We start from the raw sequence: 27,400 nt of genomic DNA on the forward strand, positions 1-27,400 counted from the left end.
CGGCTGCTCCGCTGCCGTAAGGGAGGGTTCTGAGGGGCTTTGTTCTAATTAAAGACCCAGTCACTGCATAAATAACAAAGCCTGCGCTGGTGATAGCCGTTTTGCTTGTTTTTGTTGTGTTTTTTGGGGTTTTTTTTAATTGTCTGTGCTGTATTTAATTTGTATATATACATATATATATATATGTATATCTATCCCATATTAGTCTACCAGTGTAAAATGGTATGTAGATGGGTTTTACTCTGGGATATTGTATCTAGTGTTGGAGTTACCACGTTTGGTTATGATAAACTCACTATAGTAGGCCTAAATTGTCACCATTTTCACAGCAATATTTAAGTAAATCTCTTGTAATGCATTTGGGCTGTGTTAGTTTGGAATAGATGCAACCAGGTGTGAAATAATACAGTTGAAAAATCGGTAAACTGTATCTGAAAAAGAATGTAGGGAAGGGGCATAATTTGATTTTTAAAATATTATTTCAGGGTATTGTTAGAATTTTTAAGTGTTTTCCAATGCTCTTTACTGTTTGTGCCTTATGGCTTACATGCCACCCACCTTGACTTGCTGTATGAATTTGCATTGTTTGCTATTTAGTAATAGGTATTTCGGATATTATTTTTAATAATATTAAGCACCCTAATTTTTGTACTATTTTATTTGATATGTATCTTCCCTTGTAGCTTATTACCGCTGTCGAGAAGCCCAAGTTGGCCTTGTAATTTAATTTTCTGTTGATCAGAAATAGTTTTGTGAATGTCTTTCCCGTAAAGTTTGACTACAGTATTTGTTTAAATATTGCCCAACTTTAGTTTAACTTTTCATAAACTTCCTTGTTGAGGTCCTGTACTTAGATATCGGGCGTGCAAAGGTTTTGTCACCAATGGGTTTTTTTCTTATTTGCAATTGCTGTTTAAAATAGTACATGTTGTAGGTATATTGTGCCCTGATGTTTTCATATTGCAGTTTTATTTGTAATGGAAGTACCCAGAAAGTTGGCATCATCAGGAATACAAATGACTAAAAGAAACTTGCAAGTGAAGAGTTATTTTGAAACAAAATAATGGAAACTTGTGGTCTAAGCGTATCAGTGCGTTATGTTTGCTATAATTCAAATGCTTTTTTTTTCTTCAGACACAAATTCAAAATCACTTTGATTTAAATAAAACTTATTTTTTGAAGGACAAACTGAATCTAGTTTTTTGTTTGTTGGGGTTTTTTGCTATCTCTGAAAGTGATTTTTTTTTTTTTTTAATGTAGTTATCAGAGGGAAAGTTAGTACTGACATAGGATTGTTCTGCATGTACTCAAAAATTGAAATCCTAAATTAAAAAGTTCCCAGGTTTAGTTGTTCATTCTTCCTTGGGATGGGGCAATAATGTTTTAGTAAAACATGATCTGCAATTAATTATTAACTATGAGTGATATGTGTTGATGGCATTTCTGTCCATCTACAGCAGAAGCCAAACAGAGTTTAATCCAGAATCATTTAACATCTATGGTTTGCTGTTTGTTATCGTAGACGTTATGACTGTTTTAATATATTTTTTTGTTTTGCTGCTTTCTGGAACAACTTTTAGCCAAGAGAAAACGTAAGTAAAGCAAACATAGGATTTACTGGAAATGTTACTTGATTGTTATATGCTATTTTAGATAAATAGATGTAGAATTTAAGTAAAGCCAATGTAAAAGGCGCTATCCAAACTGGTGTGTTTTCACCCAATTCTCATTGCTGTATGTGGGACTCATGCTAGAAAAAAAAGACTGATGGTTCTGGAATTACTGTATTTGCTGCCAAAGAAAGAGGGAGAGTCATCTCCTTGTGTGCCCTGAGATAAATGTGCAAAAAAAGTTGAGAAGTAAGAAGTGCCTGAAGACAGATACTTTGCTACAGGTTTGATGAAAGCTCTTACTTAAATGTGTATTTTACTATTGTACTTAGTGGTGGGTTTTTGATTCTCGTATCTGTTAACAGTGGTGTATAGAAAGCAGCCAATCTAAGTGCTTTTGGCATTTCAGGAAAAAAAAAAGACTGCACATCTATCAAATGTTTTGTTCACTGGCACTTCATATGTATTTTAGATGCATTGTGGTCAGGTACTAAAGCCTGCCTTGTGCTTTTGTGGAATGATGCCTACTTTAGTTTATAAAGTACTGAAGAAATCAGAGTAATCCTGCACGAATTTATTCATGTTGGCCTTTACTGTAAGTTGCCCCATTTATTTCAGTAAGAACTTTACTGGTGGGAAAAGCACCCAAGTGTACTATTTGGAAGATTAGCATTTCAGGATTTAATTTGGCAAAAGGAGTCATTGTTTCCAGGGAAATAGCTGTTTTAGGAGACATGCTTTTGTGTGTCTGCAAAATCAAACCCATAAAGTGATCTTGTGCTGTTATTTGGTGATGTTACACGACAGTTTTAATAAAATTATTCTGACTGGGGCTCTGCTATTTTTAACCAGTGTCTTAGAATAACTCAGCCTGATTGTCTTGTTTGCTTTCACAGCCTTGTATGTAAGTGAATTACAAACAGAAGTAAGAAATCAAAGAAATTCCGTTATTCCATTCAAAGAAGTTCCATGACCTTTTTATTGTTTTATATGCCATATACAGATATGTCCTTACAGCACCAAAGATCTTCCGAGTTGGGGCATCTGAGAAAGTCGTAGTTCAAGCTTTTGGTTATGAGAAGGAATTTCCAGTCAATATTGCCTTAAGAAGCTTCCCAGATAAGCTTACTGTTTATTCTTCTGCCCGTATTTCTTTAACTCCAGCCAACAAATTCCAAGATGCTATAATTGTAACAGTAAGGAATTCAGACTTTTCTTGCAGGGTTTTTATTGTTGCGTTTAGTTATAAGTGTTAAAAACATATGGTAAGTTTTCTATTGTTTAAACTGGGAAGGGAAACCTAACACCCTGATTTCTCAGTTTACCACATAGAGTTTATTTCATTTTAGTTTGTCTGAAATTGAAATTGCATTGGATAAAATGAGTGTAAAGGAGTGACACTGAAGTTAAACATACAATCAAGCTATTTTAGCAACATTATGATAGTCATATAACTTTAAAAAATAAAAAGGGAGAGAATGCAGAAGCGTTGAATGTGGACAAGATACGTCAGCTGAGAGTTCAGAGTAAGCCAAAAAGGTAACTAAACTGAGGTTCAAGACTTGGTCTTGTTTGTCAGTGACAAGCTCCAAAGGGGCCCAGATTTCACCATAAAGCTTTGTTTAACTAATTTGCTTGAAGCAAAGTTTGCAGGAAACTGAACAGATTTTTTACCAAAGCTGATAACCGAGAAGGTTTTACTAGTTCTGAACATAAATCAAATGCAAAAAATCAAAATAGCTATTTATAATTTAATATTCCAGACTGTCATCTGTGATGTGGGCAAGAATAAGCCCTCGTAGGTGTTGATGTTTTTATTTAACGATAATTAACAACAGGGTAGTAATTACTATTCAGATACTCTTCTCAACAAAAAAATAATGTAGGAAAAAATACTGAGAAATGTTTTAATATTCCTTAAAAATCTTTATTTCATCTCCCTCAGCTTCAACCAGCAGATTTACCAAGAACAGATAATTCAGTCAAGTATGTGTATTTGGAAGCTGTTTCTCCACATTTTACGAGATTAAAAAAAATGCCAATTTCCTATGAGAATGGGTTTCTTTTTATTCATACAGACAAACCAGTTTATACTCCTGATCAGTCAGGTAAATATTTGTCTTGGCTGTTATTTAATTTTTTAAAGTCTGTTGGCTTTGCCAAGGAATTGGGGTTTAAATATCCATTAAGCTCTTGGTTATGTTGTATTGTATCGGCTGTTATTTAATTTCTTAATCAGCAGAATAATATTTTTACCTCTGATCGTAGTGTAGAAATGAATCACTTCTTCCAGTATCCTCTCAGTCCCTGCCCTCTACGTCCTAAATGACTAATCTGTGGCACAAAAAGTGAAAGAAAGATTTTACTGGGAATATATTAAAAATATTTGTGAAGTGATGACTGAATCGGTGGTTTTGTGTAGATTGGGCTCTCTTCCTACAAAATGGTACGTTAGGCTTGTGATGGTAAAAAATGATATCAAAATCTCTCTAATGCTATGACTTTGAGATATATTGTAATAATTCTTCCAGTTAAAGTCAGGGTGTACTCTCTGAATGAAGAACTGCGGCCAGCTCGGCGAGAAACTGTCCTGACTTTTGTGGTAAGTTGTAATTGAATTTAGTATTAATATTCTGTAGATAACAAAAATAATAAATGTAGTTAGATGGTAAGTCAGTATTGCAATCAATATTTAATAAAGCTGTCAGATGTTTTTGCAGGTAGCCAGACATGTTTTAAAAGATCTAAAAATGACTTTGCACAGTTGGAGAGCAGTTTTCCAGTCCCAGATCTGAAGTTGTTAAGAAATGGAAAAAAAGAAAAAAAAATTATCTTTAATATCTAGGGAAAAGATTTTTAAGGGAATTTTAATATATAGTTCTCATACTGTTGTTTATTCAATGTAAGATATAAAAATAATTAGTGTCTACTATAATTTTTAGCCTTTAACAATAGACTTGTTATCACAGTAACTTTTCAGCAATTTTAAGTATTGTGTCGTAACATCTTTTAATTGTTGGAACCACAGTAAAATGTTTTCTCAGAATTTCAGTCTGAGTTGTTTCTAAAAATGTGTTTTCATACTGTGAAATGGGAAAAACTCTTAGAAAAATACATTATGGCCAGGCTCCCACTGAAATCCCAGAACGAAGAATTTCCTTCTATAAGAATAATCTGTAACTGCTCATTCTTTCCTGTTATAAAGGATCCTGAAGGAGTCAAAGTGGATATTATAGAAGAAGAAGATTTTACTGGAATAGTTTCTTTTCCTGACTTCAAGATTCCTCCTAATCCTAAGTAGTTTTATTTAATGATTTGAGAATTATTAACATAATACTGCCTTTTCTTAAAAACTGTCAGAGTGTCTTTTGCTTGATACACAGAGTGTGCATGACTTGAAACTTGGGCTTTCTAACCTTTCACACAGTGTGTAAGCGTGGTATAAATCAGGAACTTAGGAGCAAGTATTCTTCTTTTCAGTTGGCTTCCAAACTAACATTTGTCTCCTGAAGCCAAGTGGGATGCTTAGTCTTTGTGTTTTCAAATAGATGGCATATGCTTACTGCAACGAGAGAAAATGAGGAGATGTAGGGGCTGAAAATGCTGGTGATAAAAGTGAAAGAACAGCAGTAGGTTTGTCACACTCAGTTAAAAAGGAAGATTAATAGAAACTAAAGCTTTCTATTGTAGAGATAGAAAGGATGTCAAAGATGTGTTGATTTCAAGGAGGAGAAACCTTTGTGTTTCATACATACATTCATACAAATCACCAGCATTTTTCCAGTAGCAGCAGCATACGAAATAAGTGTCTCTTCAGTTCTCCTTTCAGTCTTGAGAGGGTGCTGAAGATTCACTGAGTTGGCAGAGGGATGCTCTCAGGTGCTTGAAAAGATTAATTTTGACCAATTTACTTTTCATTATGAAATTAGCAATAGTTTCAATCTGAGTAAAAATTAATTTTGTATCCTTCTTGAAACTGAGTACCTGTTAACAGCAGACTTGCATGATTTCTAGCATGGTGCCATACAGCTGAAGGATTGTAGGAATTGATTTTCTATAAATTATTCTGTAAATTGCAGTTATTAAGTAGTAATATTAATTTTTGTCTTTGACATCAGTTTTCATCTTAAAAAATGATTATTACCATTTCATAGGTATGGAATTTGGAAGATTGAAGCCAAGTATAAGAAGAATTTCTTAACATCAGCTGTTGCCAAATTTGAAGTTAAGGAATATGGTAAGGTGTGCCCATACTGTGAACCTTCATTTTTATATGTTTTTTCAGGGAGATTTATAGAGGATGGCCATACAACACAGAGGAAGAAAGTGCAGAAATGCCTGAGGTGACATTGACCCACTTATACCCAGCGGTGGGATACAGTGTAATGCCAACTGGCAATCTCAGTTCAGGCTAATCAGTCAAATTGGTGTAAGGCTGTGTTAGTACAACTCACCTCTAACTAGAGTTATTCTTTAGTGTTCTGCATCATCTTGACATAGTTGCACCGATGCAAAATGTGGAGCTAGGGCAACTGCAGATAACTTAAGCTTTATAACATGTGCTTCACTGTGGACAGGCTGACAGCTGTATTTTGGGGCTATAATATTGTAATTCAGATGGCTTGAAACCAGCATGATTCTTTGGCTATACAGAGGTGTCTTTCACCTATGGCTTAATGTATAAAAACATGTCTAAGTGGCTTTATTTTCTACTCAATTTCCAGCAATGCCAAGCTTTTCCGTCATCATAGAGCCAGAAAGTAGCTTTATTAGTTCTGATAAATTTGAGAACTTCAGGATTGTTGTGAAAGCTAGGTAAGGAATTTGGCTTTGATTACTAAATATCTCCTCTTCTTTTACCTGAAGAATGATTCTCCCATGTTCAGAAGTTTCCTCTTTTATTTCCTCAAGAAGCCCTATCACCACAGTCCTTTCTGCTCTGTAAGACAACTAAGTGACCCTTTTTGAAATTCTTAAAGTGATTAGTTTTAAACATAATGTTTAAAGCTACACAGACATTTGTTTTCTTTCTCTTGCTTAGGAAATTACTCTGCTTCAAAAGTGAATGCTTTCTTGCAGCCATGAAAGTAATCTTAAAAGCATTTATATTGTTTTGTTCTCAGCTATTTTTATAATAAAAGGCTTGCAAGTGCTGATGTTTTTCTTCGTTTTGGAATAATTGAAGAATCTGGAAAAAGAATGATGCCTCATGCAATGCATGTAACTAGGGTAAGAAGAAGTAAGCCTAGTTTGTGTAGATTTCATATGATTAGTCCAGGACAAATCCAATTCCACTGAAATTTTCCCATTAAATTTGGTAAGAATGGGTTCCAACTTCCAGTTTGCATCGACAGCTATTCAGTGTCAGCTTTTCCTGTGTATTCCTATCATGGGGGCCATAGAAATGCACTTTACAGTGGAAGCATCTGAGACAATGTCATTTCAATCTGGTTCTATTACTCGCTTGAGCAAACTGTGTAGTTGAAATTTCTATGAAATAACTTTTATGCTATCTATTACAGAATAAATGAAAGAAATCAAATATAGGATCAATGTAGTAACACCAAATCGTGATAGGAGGCAAAAAGATCAAAATTATATTGATGTATTATGGGGCATCTGTTCTCCACCAGTTATCCCTCCCTCATTTAGTCTGGCCTTTTTGATTTAGTCATTGAGGAATGATAAAACACATTGTCTTTCCTCATTTAGTGAAGATATCTCAGTATTGGTCCTACCTCTTGTTGGGCCTGCATGCAGACTTTGCAATATGTGCCATTGCTTGATCAATTCTCAATAATTTTAGGGATTAAAGAAGTTTTCTTCATTAAAACATCCCCACCTTTGATTCCCTCTGAAAACAGACACTGAACAGAAACATGCTGAAATTAGCATTTGCATATAGTTTGTCTATATATTATTTCTAAATTATTGGCTATAAAGTAATGGTTTATATTTAATTTCCAGATTGAAAATGGAGTGGCTGAGATAAATTTTAACAGTAAGGAGGCAGTGAGTTCTATAGGGTTTCAAAGTCTAGAAGAATTGGATGGGTCATATTTATATATTGTGGCATCAGTGTTGGAGTCTTCGGGTAAGTTGCTTTTTAATAGATTTTTTTTTTTAAGTATCTGCAAATGTAAACAGAACTAGAAAACAAAATTATGTTGTTTTCTAGTATCAGACTTCCTTTAGTATTCAGAAATCCTTTTCCCAAAAACTTAGAAGGAAGAAGAGCCCATCCCTCACTGTAAAAGAGCTTAGGGATTAAACTTTATTTTTTGGCTATTTGTATTCACAACAGTGCTAGGAGTTGACTCTTTAGATGCAAAGACTTCTCTAGAACAGCCAGGTTGTGCTGCCCTTTGAAGGCAAGTAGAGAAAACACAGGATCTAGGATGTGATTATTAAAAGGGGAATCATATTTTGTGTAGGTGGCCTGAGTGGTGAAGCAGAATTTGCTGGAGTTAAATTTGCTGTATCTCCTTACACATTGAGTTTGATTGCTACTCCTCTCTTTGTGAAGCCTGGACTTCCATTCTTCATTAAGGTTAGTTAACGTGAGCATTATTGTTGCACATTACAACTGAAAACCCATAATGCAAAACTTGCTCTTTTCTGTAGGTCTTAACATGCTTTTAAATTCCATTAACCTTTTACATTTTTTTCTTAACTTGCTATTGTAGAAGAAACTTAGCAGCTTGAAAGTTTTCTCCTTGACAAATGTCACCATTGATATGAGAAGTGTTGTCTGTTCTGCTGAACAGGTGCAGGTGAAAGATACAGTGGATCACTTCGTTGGAAATGTCCCTGTAACCATCACTGCAAAATCATTTAGTGAGCACATGGATGAGACTGAGCTGATATCCGCAGGTTCAGAATCTGGGAGAAGAAAAACAAGCACAACCGATGGAACTGCTTTGTTTGTTGTTAATATCCCAGCTGACAGCAAAACACTGGAGTTTCAAGTGAGTTAAATCATTCCATTAATTTATTTCTTCAAGGGTTTAATTCTGTGCTTTCGCAAATGTACAACACTGGGAAGATTTTATACTCAAAAGTTAGTAGTTTATAAACTTAGAGACTGTTAAGAATAATCAGTTATGAAATGTGAGTGCTATAGTCAAACATTACTTCTCTATTAAATTCTATATTAAATTATTCTGAAACCAAATATCCTAATTTGTCACCTATTTATTTTATAATAATTATTAAACAAAAAAATCTAAATTACTTGTGTGAAAAAGCATCTCTGAGAGCGCTTCCCTCACCATGCAGGGAGGCATATCGTGAATCTTTTCTGCTCTGTTTGTTTATGTATGTGTTTCTACACTACCATTTTATATTTGACTTGATATTTATAGATCTTTTATTAAAGAAAATTCTAAAGCCTTGAGTTGGCTTTAATTTTATTAATCTCTGAATAATATGTTACAGAATGCTTTTAATATTGTATTTATTTGTTAAGTATAATTCTGTTCTTAAGCTATTGAGAAGTCAGGACACACAGTTTTTGCTTTCTTCTTTACTAAAAATTTTTTCAAACATTTAATCTTTTCAGGTAAAAACTGCAGATCCACATCTTTCAGATGAAAACCAAGCAAGTAAAACCTATGAAGCAAAAGCTTATTCATCATCAAGTCAGAGTTATTTATATATTGACTGGGCTTCAAACCACAAAATACTACAAGTAGGGGATTTCATAAATGTTATTGTGTATCCACATAGTCCCTATATTCATAAAATACACCACTACAGCTATTTGGTAAGTAACAGATGTTCCACATAAAATACTGAATTGTGATTTAATATCTGTTCATAGACGAAAAACCTCAACAATCAAGAACTATCTTCAGCACAGAAGACGTGCAGCTCAGACCACTGCTCCTTCTGTACACAATCTGTCAGTCTTACAGTAAAAAAATTAACAGTCTCATGTTTAAATTATATATTAAGTCTCCATTGTTTTGAATTCTCATCTGACATAGACTGGGATTAAGAACAAGTAGTGCTAGTCTCAAGAGCTATTCTGGGAATTAAAAGAGAGGAAGGGAAAGATGTGCAGAGACAGCCCTTTTTTTTTAGGGGCTGAAAGAGAGAGCTGCCTTCCCTTGAACTAGACCCCCTGGTCCCAAATGCATTTTTGCATGTGTTGGATTGTATCTAAATGCAAGTAGTTATTATATGTAAGAAACATACTAAATGGGAAATTTGACTTTTTTTATTTTCCATCATTTTTTTCTATTATAGATCATGTCAAGGGGGAAGATAGTGAGCTTTGGAACTCAGAACAGAGTTCAGGATTTGGAATACGAACATCTAACTTTTCAGATAACCCAAGAAATGGTTCCTTCAGCACGTCTTCTTGTGTACTACACAGTCATGGGAGAAGAAACTGCTGAGTTAGTAGCTGATTCAGTCTGGCTGAATGTGGAACAGAAGTGTGGGAATAATCTTAATGTGAGTAGCAAAATAGGCACTAAAATTTCTGAGTGTGCATTTGTTTAATGGTCAGATTTTATTTTGGAATTACACATGTTCTTTAACGCTTCCTCAATTAAAGTGTCTGCATTCAGGTGCATTTATGTGCTTTTAAAGAACAATGTGCTTTTAAAATTACCAATGCTTGTTTTTCATTTACAGATTAAGCTGCAATCAAGCAAAAAGATACTGAATCCAGCAGAAGTTGTGTCGCTTAACATGAAAACACAGTTCAATTCCTTTGTTGCTTTGTCGTCTATTGACAAGGCAGTATATGGAGTCACAGGAACAGGCAAGAGAGCAATGGAAAAAGTTAAGTAGCAGCCACAAAAGAAAAACAAGTTGCTATTTGTTTCATGTTCATACCCAGATAGCTACTATGTGTCATGCATTCAGTAAATCTGAAAATACAGAGAAGAGCAATTCAATCCAGAATAAAAATTACTGTCTTAAATCTGACAGTTCAAAATTATAAAAAGAATTAGTTTACAATATTTTGATTTCCAGTAGAAGTAAATTGTGGTTTTAAAGGCAGATCTGAACTGTCTCATCAGAACCCTTCAGACTTGGCAAAAAAATAAGTTGCAGTGTTAGAGAGCTCCATGATCAAATTGGCATGGAACCTACATTCTCCTTCTTAGTTCTTCCTGTAATCTTTTTCAGGTTACATTTTTAAGGCATACTGGTAGAATGATATGGCAAATGCTGTTATGTTCAGTACATTATAGAGGTTTTCAGTCCCTGTAGAATTTTTAATACACGTGTATGGAAGTAAAACCTACATATCATCTGTCACTGAAAGAATTCCATTCCTATGATAAAACATGGTGGTTTTCTCATACTTCAGAACATATCTATTTATATAAAAAATATATAGGAGAAGAACAGGGGGATACTTTTGCACCAAACTTGTTTGAATCTAATTTATAGCACTATTGAATTGGTTTTAAACAAGCTGGTCTGAGTATCAGAATTGTTACAAACACATTAGTGAAGCATTCCACCTTGATTCGTCTTCGTGACTCTAACTCTGCTGTGGGCTCCAAGGAAATGGCTGTGTTGGTGCTGGTACTTGGATTAGATCAGGTATCACTAAATGGCATTCTTCTCTATGTTGGGAGGACATCTTCCAGACAAGTGGCCTTTCTGCAAATCTAACTGCCTCATTCACCTGTGATATATGCTGCATTTCTCCTCAGATAATGCTGCATTTGGAAAAGGGTGACCTTGGGTGTGGTGCTGGAGGAGGACGGAACAACATTGATGTGTTCCGAATGGCTGGGCTTACGTTTTTAACTAATGCAAATGCTGATGACTCAACTGAAGCAGGTATATTCCTTTGTTGTGGATTTTCTTTTCTGAAATATTCTATGGTGACTCTTAGTTATTATGCTGGAAGGTCATTAAACTAATAGGGATTGCATATACTAATGATTTTTTGAGAGAAAAATGTGACTTGTGGATCAATTATTCTAACTGAAATGAAAATTCTTTTATGTAATTAAAATAGTAAACAGAAAAAATCTCCCAAATTTTGAATGTTATTTTCTGGAATTATTTTTAAGTGGGCTATGCTGTTACAAAGAAGGTCATATCTTCTGTACTTACTGATTTATTTTTTGAACAGATGAAACTTGCAATGAAGTTTTAAGAACCAAACGTTCTGAATTCAAGGAGAAGATACTCAAAAAAGGTGTGAAAAAAAAAAGTATATAATTATATTTTAAAAATTGCATCCATTAGAAATCAAGAATCTGAGTGTTTGCTTACTACTTTTAGATATTATTAACTTAATGTAGTGGAGAGAGAGACAGACAAATATGGAATATAACTTTAGAGAGGACCCCATTTATAAAGGCTCTTAGTCATGTGCCAAATTTGAAGTTGGCAGGATTTAAGTACACATTGAAAATACAGCATATGTTTAAGATCTTTCTTTTTTTCTGAGGAGCCATAGCCTGAAAACTCCCAGTACTACCATATGGCAGTCTTTCCCAGTGACCACCTGCCAGAGACCAAGCCTGTCCGAAGAACCTTTGTTAAATCTTAGAATATAATAAAACTCCTCTTATCTAATTTATATTTTAAATTCAGAAAGTAGTGATTAAGTGTGTGTCTCTAGCTTTTAATAATGACAAGTTTATGCTCATCCTCAAATCTGTACCTTCAATGAAATTCTGCAAGTTTTAAAAACACATTCAATATAATGAATTATGATGCATTTGAAACCTCAACTTCATCTCAAGAAGGGAATTATTTTATTATTATTTCAGCATCCCAATATATACATCCAATGATTAAAAAGTGTTGCATGGATGGAGTGACAGCATATCCAGTCACCGAGACTTGCAGTGATAGAGCTCAGCGAGTTCGCAGAAATGAAAGGTGCATTTCTGCATTCAGAGACTGCTGTGAATTTGCAAACAAATTGCGGGAGGAAGAGCCTAATAAGCTCCTGATATTGGCAAGAATGCGTGAGTACGAGAGCTTTAACTCGTCTGTGGACATGCAGTAAAACACTTCCAGCAGAACATGGGTAGATATAGAGGCTATAGCTTTGTTAATCTATTAACCCACCTCTATTACCTGTCAGGGTTATTCCAGAAAGAATTTTACCACTGGTTGTATATCCCTAAAGATGGATAGAAGAGCAGCTCTTTATTTTGTTAAGAGCTGTATTCTATTCCCCCATATTTAGAACAGACAGAACTGCAATAGAGAGCACTGTCACCTGTGAAGGTGATACTTAATTTGAAACCTTTGCCCAGGCCCAAAACAGCTGATGGGTAACATCTCAGGATGTCCAGTGGGAATGTGGCATTTCTTGTCTCCCATTCTCTCCCTATAATTTCTTGTTAACAAGTTAATCTGTCTGGATATTGGACAGGTGTTCACATGTGTAAATAGATGAGGTGGGATGAACACAGACTTTTGATTGAAGATGTTCAGATACCTTTTTGCTTGTATCAGGACTAACCTGAGGCAAGTAAGCAAAATACAGTATCACAAAAGAAAAAGGTAATGATTTTGAAGCCTTTGGTGGGAGGCTGTTGGCAGGTGGTTTGTTGGTTTGGGTTGTGTTTTGGGGTTTGTTTTTTTTTTTTTTTTTACTTGCTTTGTTTATGTTTGTCAGATTTTGAGTCATTCTTGGAACTGGATGATGCAGAAGTTCGTAGCTACTTCCCAGAGAGCTGGTTATGGGAAGTTCATCAAGTTTCTGCAAGGTACTATGTTTCTTAAATCAATTGCCAACATTTGACTTAGTCACCAATTTTATAGAAAGTAAATGATAAAACTGAGGTAAGCTGGGTGGCCTTGGTTGTACCTGAGATGTGTGCTAAAATGCAGCCTTATACAAACTGTTCCTGCCATGTTTTCCTCCATGCAAGTTATGCTGTCTGGTGCCCAGATTGTTGAATCACTTTTCCTTTCACTTGTGACCTTGCTGAACAGCAGCTTCTGTAAAGTCAGCTAAAACCAAGTTTATTCCAACAAAGAGCCAGGAGTCCTGTCTTCTAAATATGCTCTCGCATCTCGTCTTGCCCAAGTCTCTCTTAGACACAGGAGCTGCTCTGGGCACGTACTGTCTTTGTGTTGATGTTAACACATGGCTATTTATAATGTATAAATGCACTGACACTTTGAAACACAGGTCAAAGACTCTGTCTGTCACCTTGCCTGACTCGCTGACTACCTGGGAAGTACAAGGTGTTGGCATTTCTGATAAAGGTAAGTTCTGCAACCTAATTAGATTGTAGCTGAAGAATTAGGGGGCTTTTCTGTTTGGATTTTGCAGAACCTGTCATTGCAGTTGACACGTATGCTCCCATATGTTAATTTTATGGTTGATAAACAGGAAAACATAAAAATATATATTTTAGGGAAAGGAAATAATTTCATTTCTTGTTATGAATATAAGTGGCTGAGAAAACAAAGCCTGTCTTATGTTTGACCATGAGAAATGGCTAAGAAGAATATAAAAACAAATAGTGAGTGACTTTTCCCTGGCACAACTTTACAGCGTCCTGCTATCAATAGCTTGGGGGTTTGAGGAGAGGAAGAAATGAATTTTCCAATAGATTTGGTAGTCCAAACAGAAAATCTTCTTGCTTTGGGAAGAAGCAGCCCAAAGGACCAGTATGTCAGCAAGGATGTGTGGAGAGTGGGAGACAGCAACTTGTAAAGGGAAGCAAGAGTCTGGTTACTTTTAAAATAGCTTTGACAATATAAAAGTACATATTGAAAGATAAGTCATCAGTAAAGGTGGCAAGTATGTGAAAACTTTCTCAAACTTTTTTATCAGAAGGGTGGATAAGATAATCTGCTTTTGTGTTTTTAATTCTCTTAGGTATATGTGTTGCTGCACCGTTGGAAATGCAAGTTGTAAAAGATATCTTCCTGAGCGTTTATGTTCCTTATTCTGTGGTGCGAGGAGAACAAATCGAGTTAAAAGGATCAGTTTATAACCATCGAGATTCTGCAATTAAGGTAATTTGTGGTATTAGTGAGTTCTATGGAAAGATTAACATAATAAACTACAAAAGCATTTCCCTTGCAAGTGTCCAGTATAAACAGATCCCTGGATCGGATTTCTCCAGTCCTTCAGCTAGTGTTTGTGTGCTCTACAAAACTATGTAGCAATGAAATCCCATCATTAATTGTTTCATTTCTAGCCATTTCACTGATTACAATGTTGTGCTCTTGCCTACCAGCTTTGCCTCATGAAAGTTAAAATACAATTTTTCTATTCCAGTTGTTTGAACATAGTGTCAAAAAGCGATGGGATTTTTCAAATGACTTGCTCCAGATCTCACAGATTGCTTTGTCTAGGAATTTAATAAATAAGGACTGTTTTTAAGGAATTATGTTTAAACAGAAGTGCAAAATTATTATTGAAAAAATTCAGGTATGCAAAGGTGTGTGTATGTATGAAGCCTCGTATAGTGATTCCCTGGTGTTGCTAATGAACACTTGTTAGTGTGTCTCTAGTGCAAGTGATAGTGATTCCAAATTTAGAAACACTTGCTCATTGTAAGGAGAAAACAGTAACAGAGTGCTTACTACAGTATTTCAGTGGCTCTAATATTTCTCTGGTGTTGTGCCTGTTATGGAATTGAAACATATAAAATCATTCAACATTTCAGTTCTGCGTTACAATAGCAGCTGGAGATGGAATCTGTTCCTTTGGAGATTCTGCAACGGCTGGATCGAGGATACGCAATTGTAACTTTAAAAATCTAGATGGTGGTTCTTCGTCACCAGTTACATTCAGAATACTCCCTTTGGAAATAGGTCTTCACACTGTCAACTTCACACTGCTGACAGCCAGGAACAGTGAAACTGTAGTTAAAACCTTACGCGTAATGGTAAGGAAAAAATTCAAATGTGTGTAGTTTTTTTTGGTTTTCGTATTGATTCAGTCACAAGAAATAAAAAGATATTAAAACAATATATAAATATTGATTTCTTTTAATAATATCAGAATCCAAAACAAAATATCACATGATAGAATTGAAATCAATTGATAAAGTGCATGACTGTTTGAGTACACACGTTTTTAAACCTTGCACATAAAAGTTGTCAGAAAGATTAGATCAATAGCTAGATTATAATTTAGTAAGCAAGGAGAATACTGGATTCTAAGTTACTTCATTTGCATTTTCAATTGCTTAAGCATGCTTCATTGCAATATACTTTTTTGTAATTTTATAGTTTCCTAACCTTTTATTTAAATCTTTTGTTAAATTTTCTCAGTAATTTTGGGAGGTAGAACACTACCTTAAATGTTTGTAGAATTGACGTAGAACGGTTAAGTAAAACTCAGCTACAGAGAAGGATGTAGAAGGCAAAAATACTATGGTTTTAAACTGTTGTTTCAGCTAATATATTTGATTAAGTAAAAGCGTTTTCACTTTCTACTTCTGTCCTCTTAATGATTTCAGTCAGAAGGCATTAAGAAAGAAGTTCATGCAGGTTTCACTTTGGATCCACAGGGTATTTATGGTAAGAGAATTGATCATATGTCTTTACTTTGGGGTTTTTTTAAATATTCCTGATGCATAACGACCAAGTTTTCTGTAATGTGAAAATACTGTCATTTCTTATTCCTGAAATATTTTTCATATCTCCCTTCCAAGGATTTCCTGTCCTTTCATTGACTAACAAATCCATCTCAAAATAGCTAGTCTTTCAAAAAAACACAACCAAAAAGACCCAAACCAACAAACAAACAAAAACCCCCCCAAAACACAAACTTGGAATAATTTCTTGAAGGATCCTTTATATGTATCTTTTACTATGATACAATGCTAAGATTTTCCCAGTGTACTTGAAAACCACTTAGCAGGTGCTTTATTAATGAAAACAGAATATGTTCCCATTGAAATAGAGATGCATCTGAAACCATGAAGTTTAGGTCCAGGTCAGATTTTGTTCTTGACAAAAAAGGTGAAGGAAATATTGAAGTGTTGTCATCTGTCCTTTTTCAAAGGTTGATGTTATTTGCATGTGCATTTGGGCATATTTCTGGTTTTTATGTTACAGGTATTTTTGTTGCTGATTTCTCAGATAGTTGTAACCTCTAAATCTGGTTATTACATCTGAATTGTCTGTTGTTTTAGATTGTGCAGGATGACAATATGCATTTTCAATTCTAGGTTCAATCAAGAGACGACAAGAATTTCGATACAAAATCCCACCGAATCTGGTCCCTAAAACAAAAATTGATAGAAATGTCAGTGTAAAAGGTAAATTGAATTGAAACTTCTAATCTACTGTGTATGTACTTTCAGTATGTATGTCCTTTTTCTCCTATTTCATATTCCTTTCTTTAAATTTGGCTGAATTTATTCCTAGGTTCTCCTTCTTTTGAGAAAAGACTTTGCTTATCACTTTTTTGTGTAGGATTTTAAATACTTCATATAGAACGATTCCTTAGAAGTATCAGTCAGGTTCTGCCCTTGGATTTACTTTCATGATCTCATTTAAATAAATTTTGTTTTTTTCCTTTCCACAGGCCATCTTATGGGTGAAGTGATTGCCACAATCCTCAGCCCTAGTGGTCTTGGTGTTCTTACTAACCTGCCAAAGGGCAGTGCAGAGGCAGAGTTTATGAGTATTGCCCCGGTGTTTTATGTGTTTCACTACTTGGAAGAGTCCAATAGTTGGAATGTACTGGGTCCTGAAACCTTAACTTCAAGAACTCAAATGAGGAGGAAGATGAAAGAAGGTAGCAAAATATAACTTCTTGTCTTGCTTCAGAGTTGTAGAGGTGCATGAACTTTGCTGAATGAGAAAGACAATATATCTAAATGAGCAAATGCAGTTTTAATATAAATCTGTTTTCATAACTTATTTTCTGCCTTAATATATCCTTCAGGAATTGTAAGCATCTTGTCATTCAGAAATTCTGACTTCTCGTACAGCATGTGGAAGAATGGGCAAGCTAGCACATGGTGAGTTAAAAAGGTCTTTTGATGAGAATGGATGGAAAAGGCTTGTTTAACTCTGTTCATATAAATATAAATATATTATAAATAATTTTTAGAGTGATACTTTCTCTCAAGCATGAGAGGTGAGCTTGATGGTAGATTTAAATGGTGCTTACAACTTTTCCTTGTTTTCACTTGCTAAATCTTTTATTTGTGTCCATAGTTCACACCATTGCAGCCAAGTTGGGCCAGTGGTTAGGAGTAGATGTGCCTGAGATGATTTATAGGACTTTACTCAGTTCTGAAACATCTTCTTTGGGCCTGGAATTTTACAAAAGGAGTGTGTAGTAGACCTTGGTTTCCTGCAGAATCATTAGCTCAGGCAAAGGTTGCACCCCAGCTTTGAAGAAGGAAAGCTAAGAGCAGGAACATGAGCAAGAGCAAAAGAGTCCTACCTTTTGTTCACACAAATATGATGTTTGAGGGCTATCAAACAGGGATAGTAGTGTTTATGGCAAACAGAATTTGCCATTGCAAACCAGGCAAAGTGCATGGTTACTGTCTTGCCTTTCATGATGGCAAATGCAGTTGGCTTATAGAAGGAAGGAATAAGATGCGTCAAAAGCATCTTCCTTAAATTCTGTACATAAGAAAAGTAGTCTTTTGGGGATGTAATGAGTTCATATCCTGAAACACAGAATTTGATCCTAGTTTAAAATTGTTAAGTTTAAAATTCATCTGCAATATTTCTTTGAACTGTGTGTGTGGCATATTTAAATCATAAATAGTGCAAATTTGTGTCTACCCTCTGGCAATATGATAGTATCTGCTAATCCATCATCTGTTTGATTTCTTTGTCAGGTTGACAGCTTTTGCTTTAAGGATACTTGGACAAGTTAATCAATATATAAATCTTGATCAAATTTCTGTTTGCAATTCACTTCTGTGGTTGATTGATAACTGTCAAATGCCAGATGGGTCATTCAGTGAATTTTCAAACTACCAACCAGTGAAACTACAGGTATGAAAACCAAATGTTTTCTGTGTGTATGCAGTAAAAGCTGAAGTCAGCGGGAGGTAACGTGTTTTAGGAATGCAAAGTATTTTGAGCTGCATTTTACCAGAGAGCCTATTCAATACAATTTTGCTAAATTTGCATTTTTCTAAGTTAACTTAAAGAACAGCATAATCTTGCAAACCTTTGTGTCTTCCCACTGGAAGTAGCTGCTTGCCACTTTAGATGTTTTGAAAAAAATTATGTAGGTTGGTTTTACAGTGTAATAGCCTGGCTTGCCAATAACTTATATGATTTTGTATCTTTTTTGAATATAATAGCTTATTTGTAAAAGAGTATTTTCAGGTTAAACCAAACTGGTATTTCTTACAGGAATTTCCTTTTGTTTCCTCCCTTAAATTTTAACAAGTTCTATTTATTTAAATTAACTGTTGTCTCTATTTATTTGTATTTACATCTTTTATTTTGTAGGGTACATTACCTAGAGAAGCTAAAGAAAAATCTTTGTACCTCACAGCATTTTCTGTTATTGGAATTGAAAAATCAATTAAAATATGTCCTACTCAGGTAAATACTATTTTTATTTCTGCCAGCAGTCATGTTCTGGTATTTTAATTTCTTCAATTTTCTTTAACATTTGTTCAAAGAAATCAAGAGGCTTTTTTCAGTTTCAAAGATCAAGATTTATTTACTTTGTTAGTCTTTGTCTTTCAAAAGCAGTAAAACAATAATGAAATTTTGGATCACTTTATTACAAGATACATTGTAGAAGATACTATATATACTTGTGTCGTCTTGATAGATGTGTTTCTTTAAAAAGAAGTCTAATGGTGTAAGCTGTGGCCTGTTCATCTTTTCAGAAAATCCATGATGCTAAAAATAAAGCAGGAGATTATTTGATGAAAAATGTGCAGTCTGCTCAAAGCCCCTTTACTATGGCAATAGCCTCGTATGCTTTAGCTCTTGTGGATTTGAACCATCACTCTGCCCGATCGGCTTTCTCTGCACTGAAGAAGGAAGCATCTGTCATAGGTATTATTAAATTCTCTCAGCCTGTACTGTAGCTGGCTCTCAGGTAGGCTGTTCTTTTAGTAGTTTTAAATTCTCTAATGTGATGGCACTACTTAGAGAGTGAATTTCAGTGATGCTGGCTTTGGCATAAGTGATTTTTTAGTCTTGTGTGGCCTGGTATTTTTGCTGGATTGAACCCTGCTTTCAGCTTTTCAACAGTGCAGTTTCATTAGTGGTATGCTTGGCATTGGGTCTGTTTATCACCAGTTTCCAGTATGAACACCAGACTTGCTAGTGTAGAAGCATAACTTAATACTCTGCTAAATGCAGGGCGAGTTCCTCCTTGTCCGCTTGACCTGAGCGGGCAGTAGTTCACCTTGTGTAGTCTGGTGATAGCCAGTGCCATGTTTCAATCCCAACCCTTGCTTTTATACTCTTGTAGGTGACCCTCCTATTTATCGTTTTTGGAAAGATACTTTCAAAGCACAAGACCAACACACTCCCAGCTCTGTTACTGCACAGATGGTTGAAACTACTGCATATGCCTTGCTTACCACTTTGCTAAGAGGGGACAAAAACTACGCTAATCCAATCATCAAATGGTTATCTGAAGAACAAAGATATGGTGGAGGATTTTATTCAACTCAGGTGAGCTTCGAAAAAATTTTGTTCTTGTTCTTCAAGTATCAAAATCTGAGACATCTTAAGAGGGTAATATCATTAGATGACCACATTGACAACTTTGATGTCTGATGTATGGGATTAGTATCAAATGACTCTCTTGCCATGTTGTTATTTGTCTCTGGGAAATATGACTTCTTTTCAGGAAGTCTGTTATAAATAGACATTTGCAAGCTGATTCCACTGACTTCAGATCTGCTGAATGAAAAAATCATAGAAGGAAAATTGTTTTGCCAATTTTTTTTGTATTTCATTTCACAACATCATGTTTCTTCTTGTTTTCCACACAAATGGAGTGCAGTGTAAGAAGGTATGCATTGTTATGGTTGTAAAAAATGTGTTACTCTGCATGAATAGACTAAAAGTCAAGTGAAAGTTGCCAGATTTCTAATACGCTATCAACCATTCCTACTATATAGAATATTCCAATTTATGCAACCTCCCTTTTAAAAATATATTAAAAATCTATGAAGAAACTGAGTGCTGTGTTTGTTTCTTGCCACTTGCTTGTTTCCTTTTTAGTACTTTTATGCATTTCTTTAAATTGCACAAATATGTCTATGATTATAGTGTTAAATATGTTACCACCATGTTAAGTGTACTGCTGAGACACTGCTGTTTAACTAGTCATGGTTACCATGATTTGTAATCATGTTTAAGTGGCAGAAAATAAATTGCTTTGTAATACATTTTAACTTCTTTTTAATTTCTGGGATTAATTCTTTGTAATCAATTTCTGGCAGGACACAATTAATGCCCTTGAGGCCTTGACTGAATATTCCCTTCTTGTCAAACGGCTCAATTTGGACATGAATGTTAAGGTAGCATACAAAAACCATGGAGACCTGAATCTCTTCAAACTGACAGAAGATAATTTCGTGGGAAGAACTATGACGGTGAGTGAATTGCATCACTTTTGAAAAGTGAAAGCAGAATTCTTAGAAACTTGTTAAATAATTATTTGAACTTTGAAATTGCTACTAAATAGCTTTTTCTTTTAATAAACTGGTGGTAATTTGACATAGCAAATATATAAGGACTTTGCTTATGTGCTAAATTTAATGCATTTGAATATTAATTTGTTTATTACCTCTGTTCCTGTTAAGTGGGGTTTTTTGGTAGAATCTGTTTGTAGTATCAGGCCTTAATATTTATTTAAAGTGTAGAAAAGACAAGCAGATTGTTTGACTTAAATTGTTGCTAATAGCACTATCTTTATTATTAACTCACAACTTCTAATTTAACATCAATCCTTTAGGTACCTCTGGATGATGACATATATGTGAGCACTGGAAGCAGCACTGGCATAGCTACAGTAAATGTAAGCATGCAACCAATTTTTTTTTAAATGGAATCTCTGGTTTGTTAATATCAACGTTGAAAAAGAAACTGAAATTTCTCCAACTCTTCCTTTGCTGCCCTTACCTTTCGACTGAAGTGATGGATGTCATTAGGGCCATATTTTAGATTAGGTCCGAGCCATTGCATGACTTTTGGCTAATGAGAGAGAAGTTGTAAAGTTTCTTCCTTTTCATCAGAGGTTTTCTGTTCCATAAATCTAAATAGACGATCAACTTCGTTTTAATGCTCATCAATTGTTACTGTCTCTGCTTAGACAGCCAAACAGGAAAGACCCAACTTAGTGATCAATTCTGAGAAATTGCTTAATTCTCTGTTATTCTGGTGTTTGCTCTTAGTGTATTAAGCTGTGTCATTGAGAAACTGTTTTCTTGCACTTTTTAAAGGAGTAATTTTTCTCTTTTAAATTATTAGGCTGTTGCCATGATATATTTTCTTCTGACATTTTATAGCCTCTTCTAGCATCAAACTTTATTAATAACATCTGAAATTCACATATTCTTGTGTACTAGTATTAATATTCATAAAATATCATAAGTTATTTGGATAGTGTTCTTAGTCTTGTAAATAAAACCAGCAAGAGTGGTTGTTTTGCTCAAGAATTCCCCATTTCTTTCTCGGCTGATCATTTATTTCCTCTGCTGTAAGTCCATCAAAACTAATCATGCTGTACAGCCTTGTTTTTACTGGTATTATATTCTCCATGTTATGGGTTTTCAGTTTTATGCCTCTTTTGAGGATTGCTTGTTGTTTCTGTTTTGACTAATTTATTTGTACCTGTGTAGGTGAGGACCGTATATAATACAATCGGTACTTCTGAAGCATCATGTAGCTTTGAGTTGAAGATTGTTCCAAAGAGAGATGATGGTAAATGGTTAATATGGTTTTAAATATTACTACTCAGGTCAGTGCAAAGGAGGGAGGAAAAAAGACCTTATTTTTTTAAACAAATTGTTTCTTAAGAATGAAACTGTAAAAAATTCTGCCACTTTCTATATGCAAAACTGGAAAAGAAATTGCTAGAAGCCTTTTTAGCCCTTGAAACTATTGCCTTTTTGTGACTAGAATTCATTTTTAAAGTATTTCTGAGGTGCATTTTTACTGTTCCAACAGGATATATAACAACATTCTGAGCTTTTTGCCATGAAGTAGTTTTAATAACATAAGTACACAATAAACTACATGAAGCATTAAAGCTGTCACTTCGCCTGAACATTAAAAGAAGTATAATGTTACTTGTTTGTGGCTAGACAATGAGTTCCTATAAAAATAGCCACCAAACCAATTTAAAGAATTATCTTTCAGTTATGAAAGTGCTTTATGAGAATTTTGTATTGCTGCTTCTGAAGAGTTATAAAATTACTTATGTGACTCTACTTGATATGAAAAGGTTACATAAAAGAAGATGGTGAGCCGCTTGGGCGCTTAGAGGCTTGTGCAAAGTAAGTACAGCTGATGGGATTTTTGATTGGTGACTGATTTTTATTTATTTATTTTATTTCCCCAACCAATATTTTGCATTTAAAGGTTTCATTTAACTAAATACTGGTTCTAAATGTCCTGGATTCCCTAACATTCGATGCTCCTCCTTGTGAAGTGGAATTCCCTGCTGACATGTTGAGGAGTTGGAGCAGTGCAAAGCCAGTGCACTGTGGGTCTACATATGCATTATGAAATTAATCTAAGAATGTTACAAAGGCTTTCTGATATTTTGGGTTTTCTTAGTTATTGTTTTAATATTATATTAACTAAGATATTTATATCAAATTTCTCTCTTTTTTTTTAAGAGATTAAAAGGTTTTTGTTAATAATTGCACCTGGTCTTCTGATCCACTTTTCTTCCTGTTTCTTGTCTTTTGTACATGTGTGTAAACAGAATTAGAGCCAAAGGTCATGATCTCTTTGGGTGGGAGTTTTTCTTTTATATATATACATAGATAGATAGATATCTATAGATATATATCTATATAGATATCTATATATATGGGTATCTATCTATATAGATATCTAGATATCTATATATATATGGGTTCTCCTGGAACATAAGAAAGCCTCTTTATACACAATACTGGCATAAATCTGAAATGATTCATCTGGACTATTTTGCTTCAGTATGGGTTTACTGTGGTCTAAATATTGGTAGAATTTTCCTTAGGTTTTTCTGGGTTCACATTTGAAGATTTGTTTTTAATTTCAGTTATGTTTAACTCATATTATTTTTAATCTATTTTAGGTACAGGCCTGGCGAGAGAGAGCCGCAGTCAGGGTCTGCTCATGCTGTGATGGACATAGGTTTGGTTAGTGGATTGGAAGCAAATACAGAAGATTTATCTATTGTAAGTATTGGAGAACTTTTTTCTTTTACTGAAGTTTTTTTGATAGAATTATAATATTTACTGTTCTTCATCTTTTTCTGTTAGAGTAGTAGTGCAGATTTATATCATTATATCCTCATTGCTTCTAAACACTTCCAATACTATTGAGAATAATCTACCTAAATCTAGATTATGGATTTTTTATAGAGTCAGAAGCTAGGCATCTAGTTCAAGTTTGAACCAAAAAAATCAACTGAGAGTATGAGCATTATGAATAGGCAACCCTAAAATAAGGGGCTTTTTTGCACCTCAGAATTATGTTAAAGCTACTGATTACAAAGCCTTCAAGACCATCCAAAAATCTTTAACTTGCATAAAAGATTTTTCTCTGGTTTTCTTCCCTACAGCTTGCAAGTGGAGTTGATCAGTTGATAGCAGATTATGAGATAAAAGATGGACACGTTATTCTGCAGATAGACTCTGTATGTTACCCTTTCCATAATTGTAAGCACTACTTTGAGTCTTTGGAATAATTTTGTTTCCTCTAGAGCTCCTTAATTCATGTGTCTTTTAAATAGGTGCCAGCTAATAATTTTCTCTGTGTTGAGTTCCGAATAAGTCAGCTTTTCCAGGTTGGAATGCTAAATCCTGCCACATTCACCGTGTATGAATATCATGCACCAGGTATGTGTTCCATGTCTTCAAATTCATGTTTGTCTTTTAACTCTTTATTTCTCCTTAAAGACTACATTTTCCTTTCTTCAACAGCTTTTTAATCCATGTTATTTAAAGCTTAGGTAACTTTTGACTCCCAAAGTTTGTGCTTGCTTCTTGGACGTGGATTTTCTATATGTATTTATTACTTCTTTTTGCATTTTCTAGATAAAAGGTGCACTATATTTTATAACCCCTATGGAAATGAAAAACTTGTGAGATTGTGTGAAGGAGATGAATGCAAATGCATGGAAGGTAAACTTTTAAAAGATATTTTCCTATTTCACTTGGTGGGAAAGTGCAGTGTAGTGCTTTGGACAAAACCACACTGAATACAAGGAAAAAAGTCTTCATAAGGACACAGCTGTTGCCATCTCCAAATTTTATATTTTAAAAAAACAAACCAAAACAAACTGTGTGTAGTATGATCATGGATGTCTGACTGGACTAATTTCAGATGTTATTTTGTATTTTAAATATTATATATATATTAAATATGTAGTTATGGTGTTTCTCAGTTACAGTAGATTATCCCAAACAAGTAGAAAGATGTCCATGACGTTTTATTTGAGGACATGTGATGAATTTGCCTTAACACTGACTTTTTTCTTTCTCAATGTAGCTGAGTGCAGTAAAGTACAAGAGAGACTAGATCGGTCAATAACTGCTGATACCAGGAGGGAAGCTGCATGCCAGAGTGATATTGCATATGGTAATATTTGAATTGTCATTGCCTATTTCCAATGCTCTGACTGAAATGTTTACTTGTTTATTACTGCTGCAAAACATTTTGTTCCAATTCGTTCTTTAGTGATTAAAATTCAGTGGGCTTGACAGTGGGATACAGTATATGGAAGTGACATATTGGAGCAGAGAAGAGTAAGTGCTGCCCATACCCTCTGCTGAATAAAAGTCATGTAACCAGGGTTAGTGCACCAGTGAACCTGATCTGATGACTTCTGCTAATAAGCACTGTGTTTGTCTTGCTTGGTACCATTCTAACATGATCATGTGGCTTTGGGGTCAGAGGAAGTTGTGGGGCATCAGATGAGAGCATGGGTAGAACTTGTTAATGTTTCTTAGCCCTACAATGTATAGCTATAACCATCCCTTTCCCAGAAATTAGTAAAGGGACACTTTATTCCCCATCTGAGCATCTGCAAGATATCTAGTATATACTGCAGGAACAAGGAATAACAAAGTTTGGTTTGTGTTGTTCTGCAGTTTATAAAGTGAACGTCCTGTCTCGCAGTGAAGAAGGTTATTTTGTAAAGTATTCTGCGACTCTTCTGGATCTCTATAAAAGAGGTGTGGCCAATTCTTAATCCATTTAATAATTTATTCGCAGTAAAAGCTGTTGAGTTGAGACCACTGAAGGAGCTGACAAAAATCATCAGTCAAATCTAGTTATTTCATAAGAGCAGAAAACCGTAGTCTCAGACACAGCCTTTGAGAATTCTTTTTGTGCCCCAAGAACAGCAGTCTTTATTTGGTGTTTTTAAACAACTGTTCTGTATTATAGCTGTTGTTTAACAAACCTAAACTGTAATTAGTTAAACGTCCTTTATGTGACAAAGCAAGTTGAGCGTATTGCATAATCAATTAATACAGTTGTGAGCTGTTTAAATGTCTCATTCATTCCACAGAATGCCCTCCCTTACTGTATATCCAGTGACTGAAGTGGGGAGGTACACAAGGATATTTTCTGCCTTAACTTTTCTCAGATTTTTGTAGGTTGGGCATGTTTCTGCTTTTGGGAGAAGGGCATTTAGGATGTTCTTGGGCACTCACTAGCTTACCTGTGGGAGAGGTAGCTGCTCGTAGGTCCTGCAGAACTGAAACTGATATTCACTCATTTTTCCTCTGAGTTTAAGCACCCAATATACCCTTATAAATTCTATAATGTAAAACTATTTAATATGCAGAAGGCTTATTTTCCATTCAGATTAAATATAAAAATCTTTTACAAGAAGCATGTTTTATTTCATCAAATTTTCCTGTTATGTAACTACTGGCAAATAGATCCCTTGGCTGTGCTGTACTGTAGAACATTTTGCTGTTTGCTATCTAATAGATGAGAGACTGGAAATTCTTCTTGTAAAATTTTCCAATTCTTGACATTCTACTTCAGGGCAGACTTTCGCTCAAAAAAATAATGAAATAACTTTTGTTAAAAAGAAGACCTGTGCAGATGTTGAACTGAGCCCAGGAGAGCAGTATTTGATCATGGGAAAAGAAGCCTTAAAGATAAGCGTTGGTTACAATTTCAAGTAAGTAACTTGCCATCAGAATATGCAGAGAGTTAATCTGTAATGTGCTGTGAGGTGGACAGTGTTTGTGTGCAATAAATCTGTATCATAGAACTGATTTATTTTTTTGAGTATTCAACCAATAGTTACACACTGTGTTTTCAGATGTATACATTTAAAACAGGATTGTGAACACAAAGCAATTTCATATTGTCATTTTTTTTGTTTGACATTTTCCTCCCCAAATCTTAGCAGCAAATGATCGTTTTCTGTTGTCTTCTTAGATCCATTTAAAACAGGATTGTGAACACAAAGCAAACAATTTCATATTGTCATTTTTTTTCTGTTTGACATTTTCCTCCCCAAATCTTAGCTGCAAATGATCGTTTTCTGTTGTCTTCTTAGATTCCAGTACCCTTTGGACTCCAGTACTTGGATTGAGTGGTGGCCTTCGAATACAGCATGTACATTTTGTCAGGAGTTTTTAAATACAATGGAAGATTTTGCTGAAGATCTCATCATCAGTGGCTGTTGA

General features: G+C 34.7%; 1 protein-coding gene across 1 annotated transcript; it reads left to right on the forward strand.

Annotated features, from left to right (window-relative positions):
* Window positions 1-1,527: 1,527 nt before the first annotated feature.
* C5 (complement C5) lies at window positions 1,528-27,400 on the forward strand. Its single transcript, XM_010173558.2, has 41 exons — window positions 1,528-1,592; window positions 2,614-2,806; window positions 3,556-3,718; window positions 4,142-4,212; window positions 4,816-4,907; window positions 5,765-5,847; window positions 6,335-6,425; window positions 6,734-6,839; window positions 7,578-7,704; window positions 8,045-8,160; window positions 8,378-8,578; window positions 9,172-9,375; window positions 9,861-10,070; window positions 10,254-10,403; window positions 11,291-11,420; window positions 11,719-11,784; window positions 12,365-12,565; window positions 13,225-13,315; window positions 13,744-13,820; window positions 14,440-14,579; window positions 15,236-15,457; window positions 16,034-16,094; window positions 16,748-16,837; window positions 17,107-17,319; window positions 17,470-17,545; window positions 18,383-18,542; window positions 19,008-19,103; window positions 19,397-19,568; window positions 19,990-20,195; window positions 20,972-21,124; window positions 21,487-21,549; window positions 22,373-22,454; window positions 22,978-23,029; window positions 23,821-23,923; window positions 24,310-24,384; window positions 24,481-24,586; window positions 24,785-24,871; window positions 25,239-25,328; window positions 25,841-25,924; window positions 26,748-26,886; window positions 27,271-27,400. Exons 1-41 carry the CDS (start codon window positions 1,528-1,530, stop codon window positions 27,398-27,400), a joined length of 5,037 nt encoding a protein of 1,678 aa, XP_010171860.2.

This window comes from Antrostomus carolinensis, unplaced genomic scaffold (assembly GCF_000700745.2).
Source record: "Antrostomus carolinensis isolate BGI_N321 unplaced genomic scaffold, ASM70074v2 scaffold19948, whole genome shotgun sequence".
NCBI classification, from domain to species: domain Eukaryota; kingdom Metazoa; phylum Chordata; class Aves; order Caprimulgiformes; family Caprimulgidae; genus Antrostomus; species Antrostomus carolinensis.

Excerpts from the sequence above, each read along its gene's own strand:
- C5 (XM_010173558.2), top strand. The coding sequence starts at position 1,528 with ATGACTGTTTTAATATATTTTTTTGTTTTGCTGCTTTCTGGAACAACT. Across the intron at positions 11,421-11,718 it reads TGATGACTCAACTGAAGCAG|ATGAAACTTGCAATGAAGTT; the intron begins GTATATTCCTTT and ends TTTTTTGAACAG. Across the intron at positions 16,838-17,106 it reads TAGAAATGTCAGTGTAAAAG|GCCATCTTATGGGTGAAGTG; the intron begins GTAAATTGAATT and ends TCCTTTCCACAG.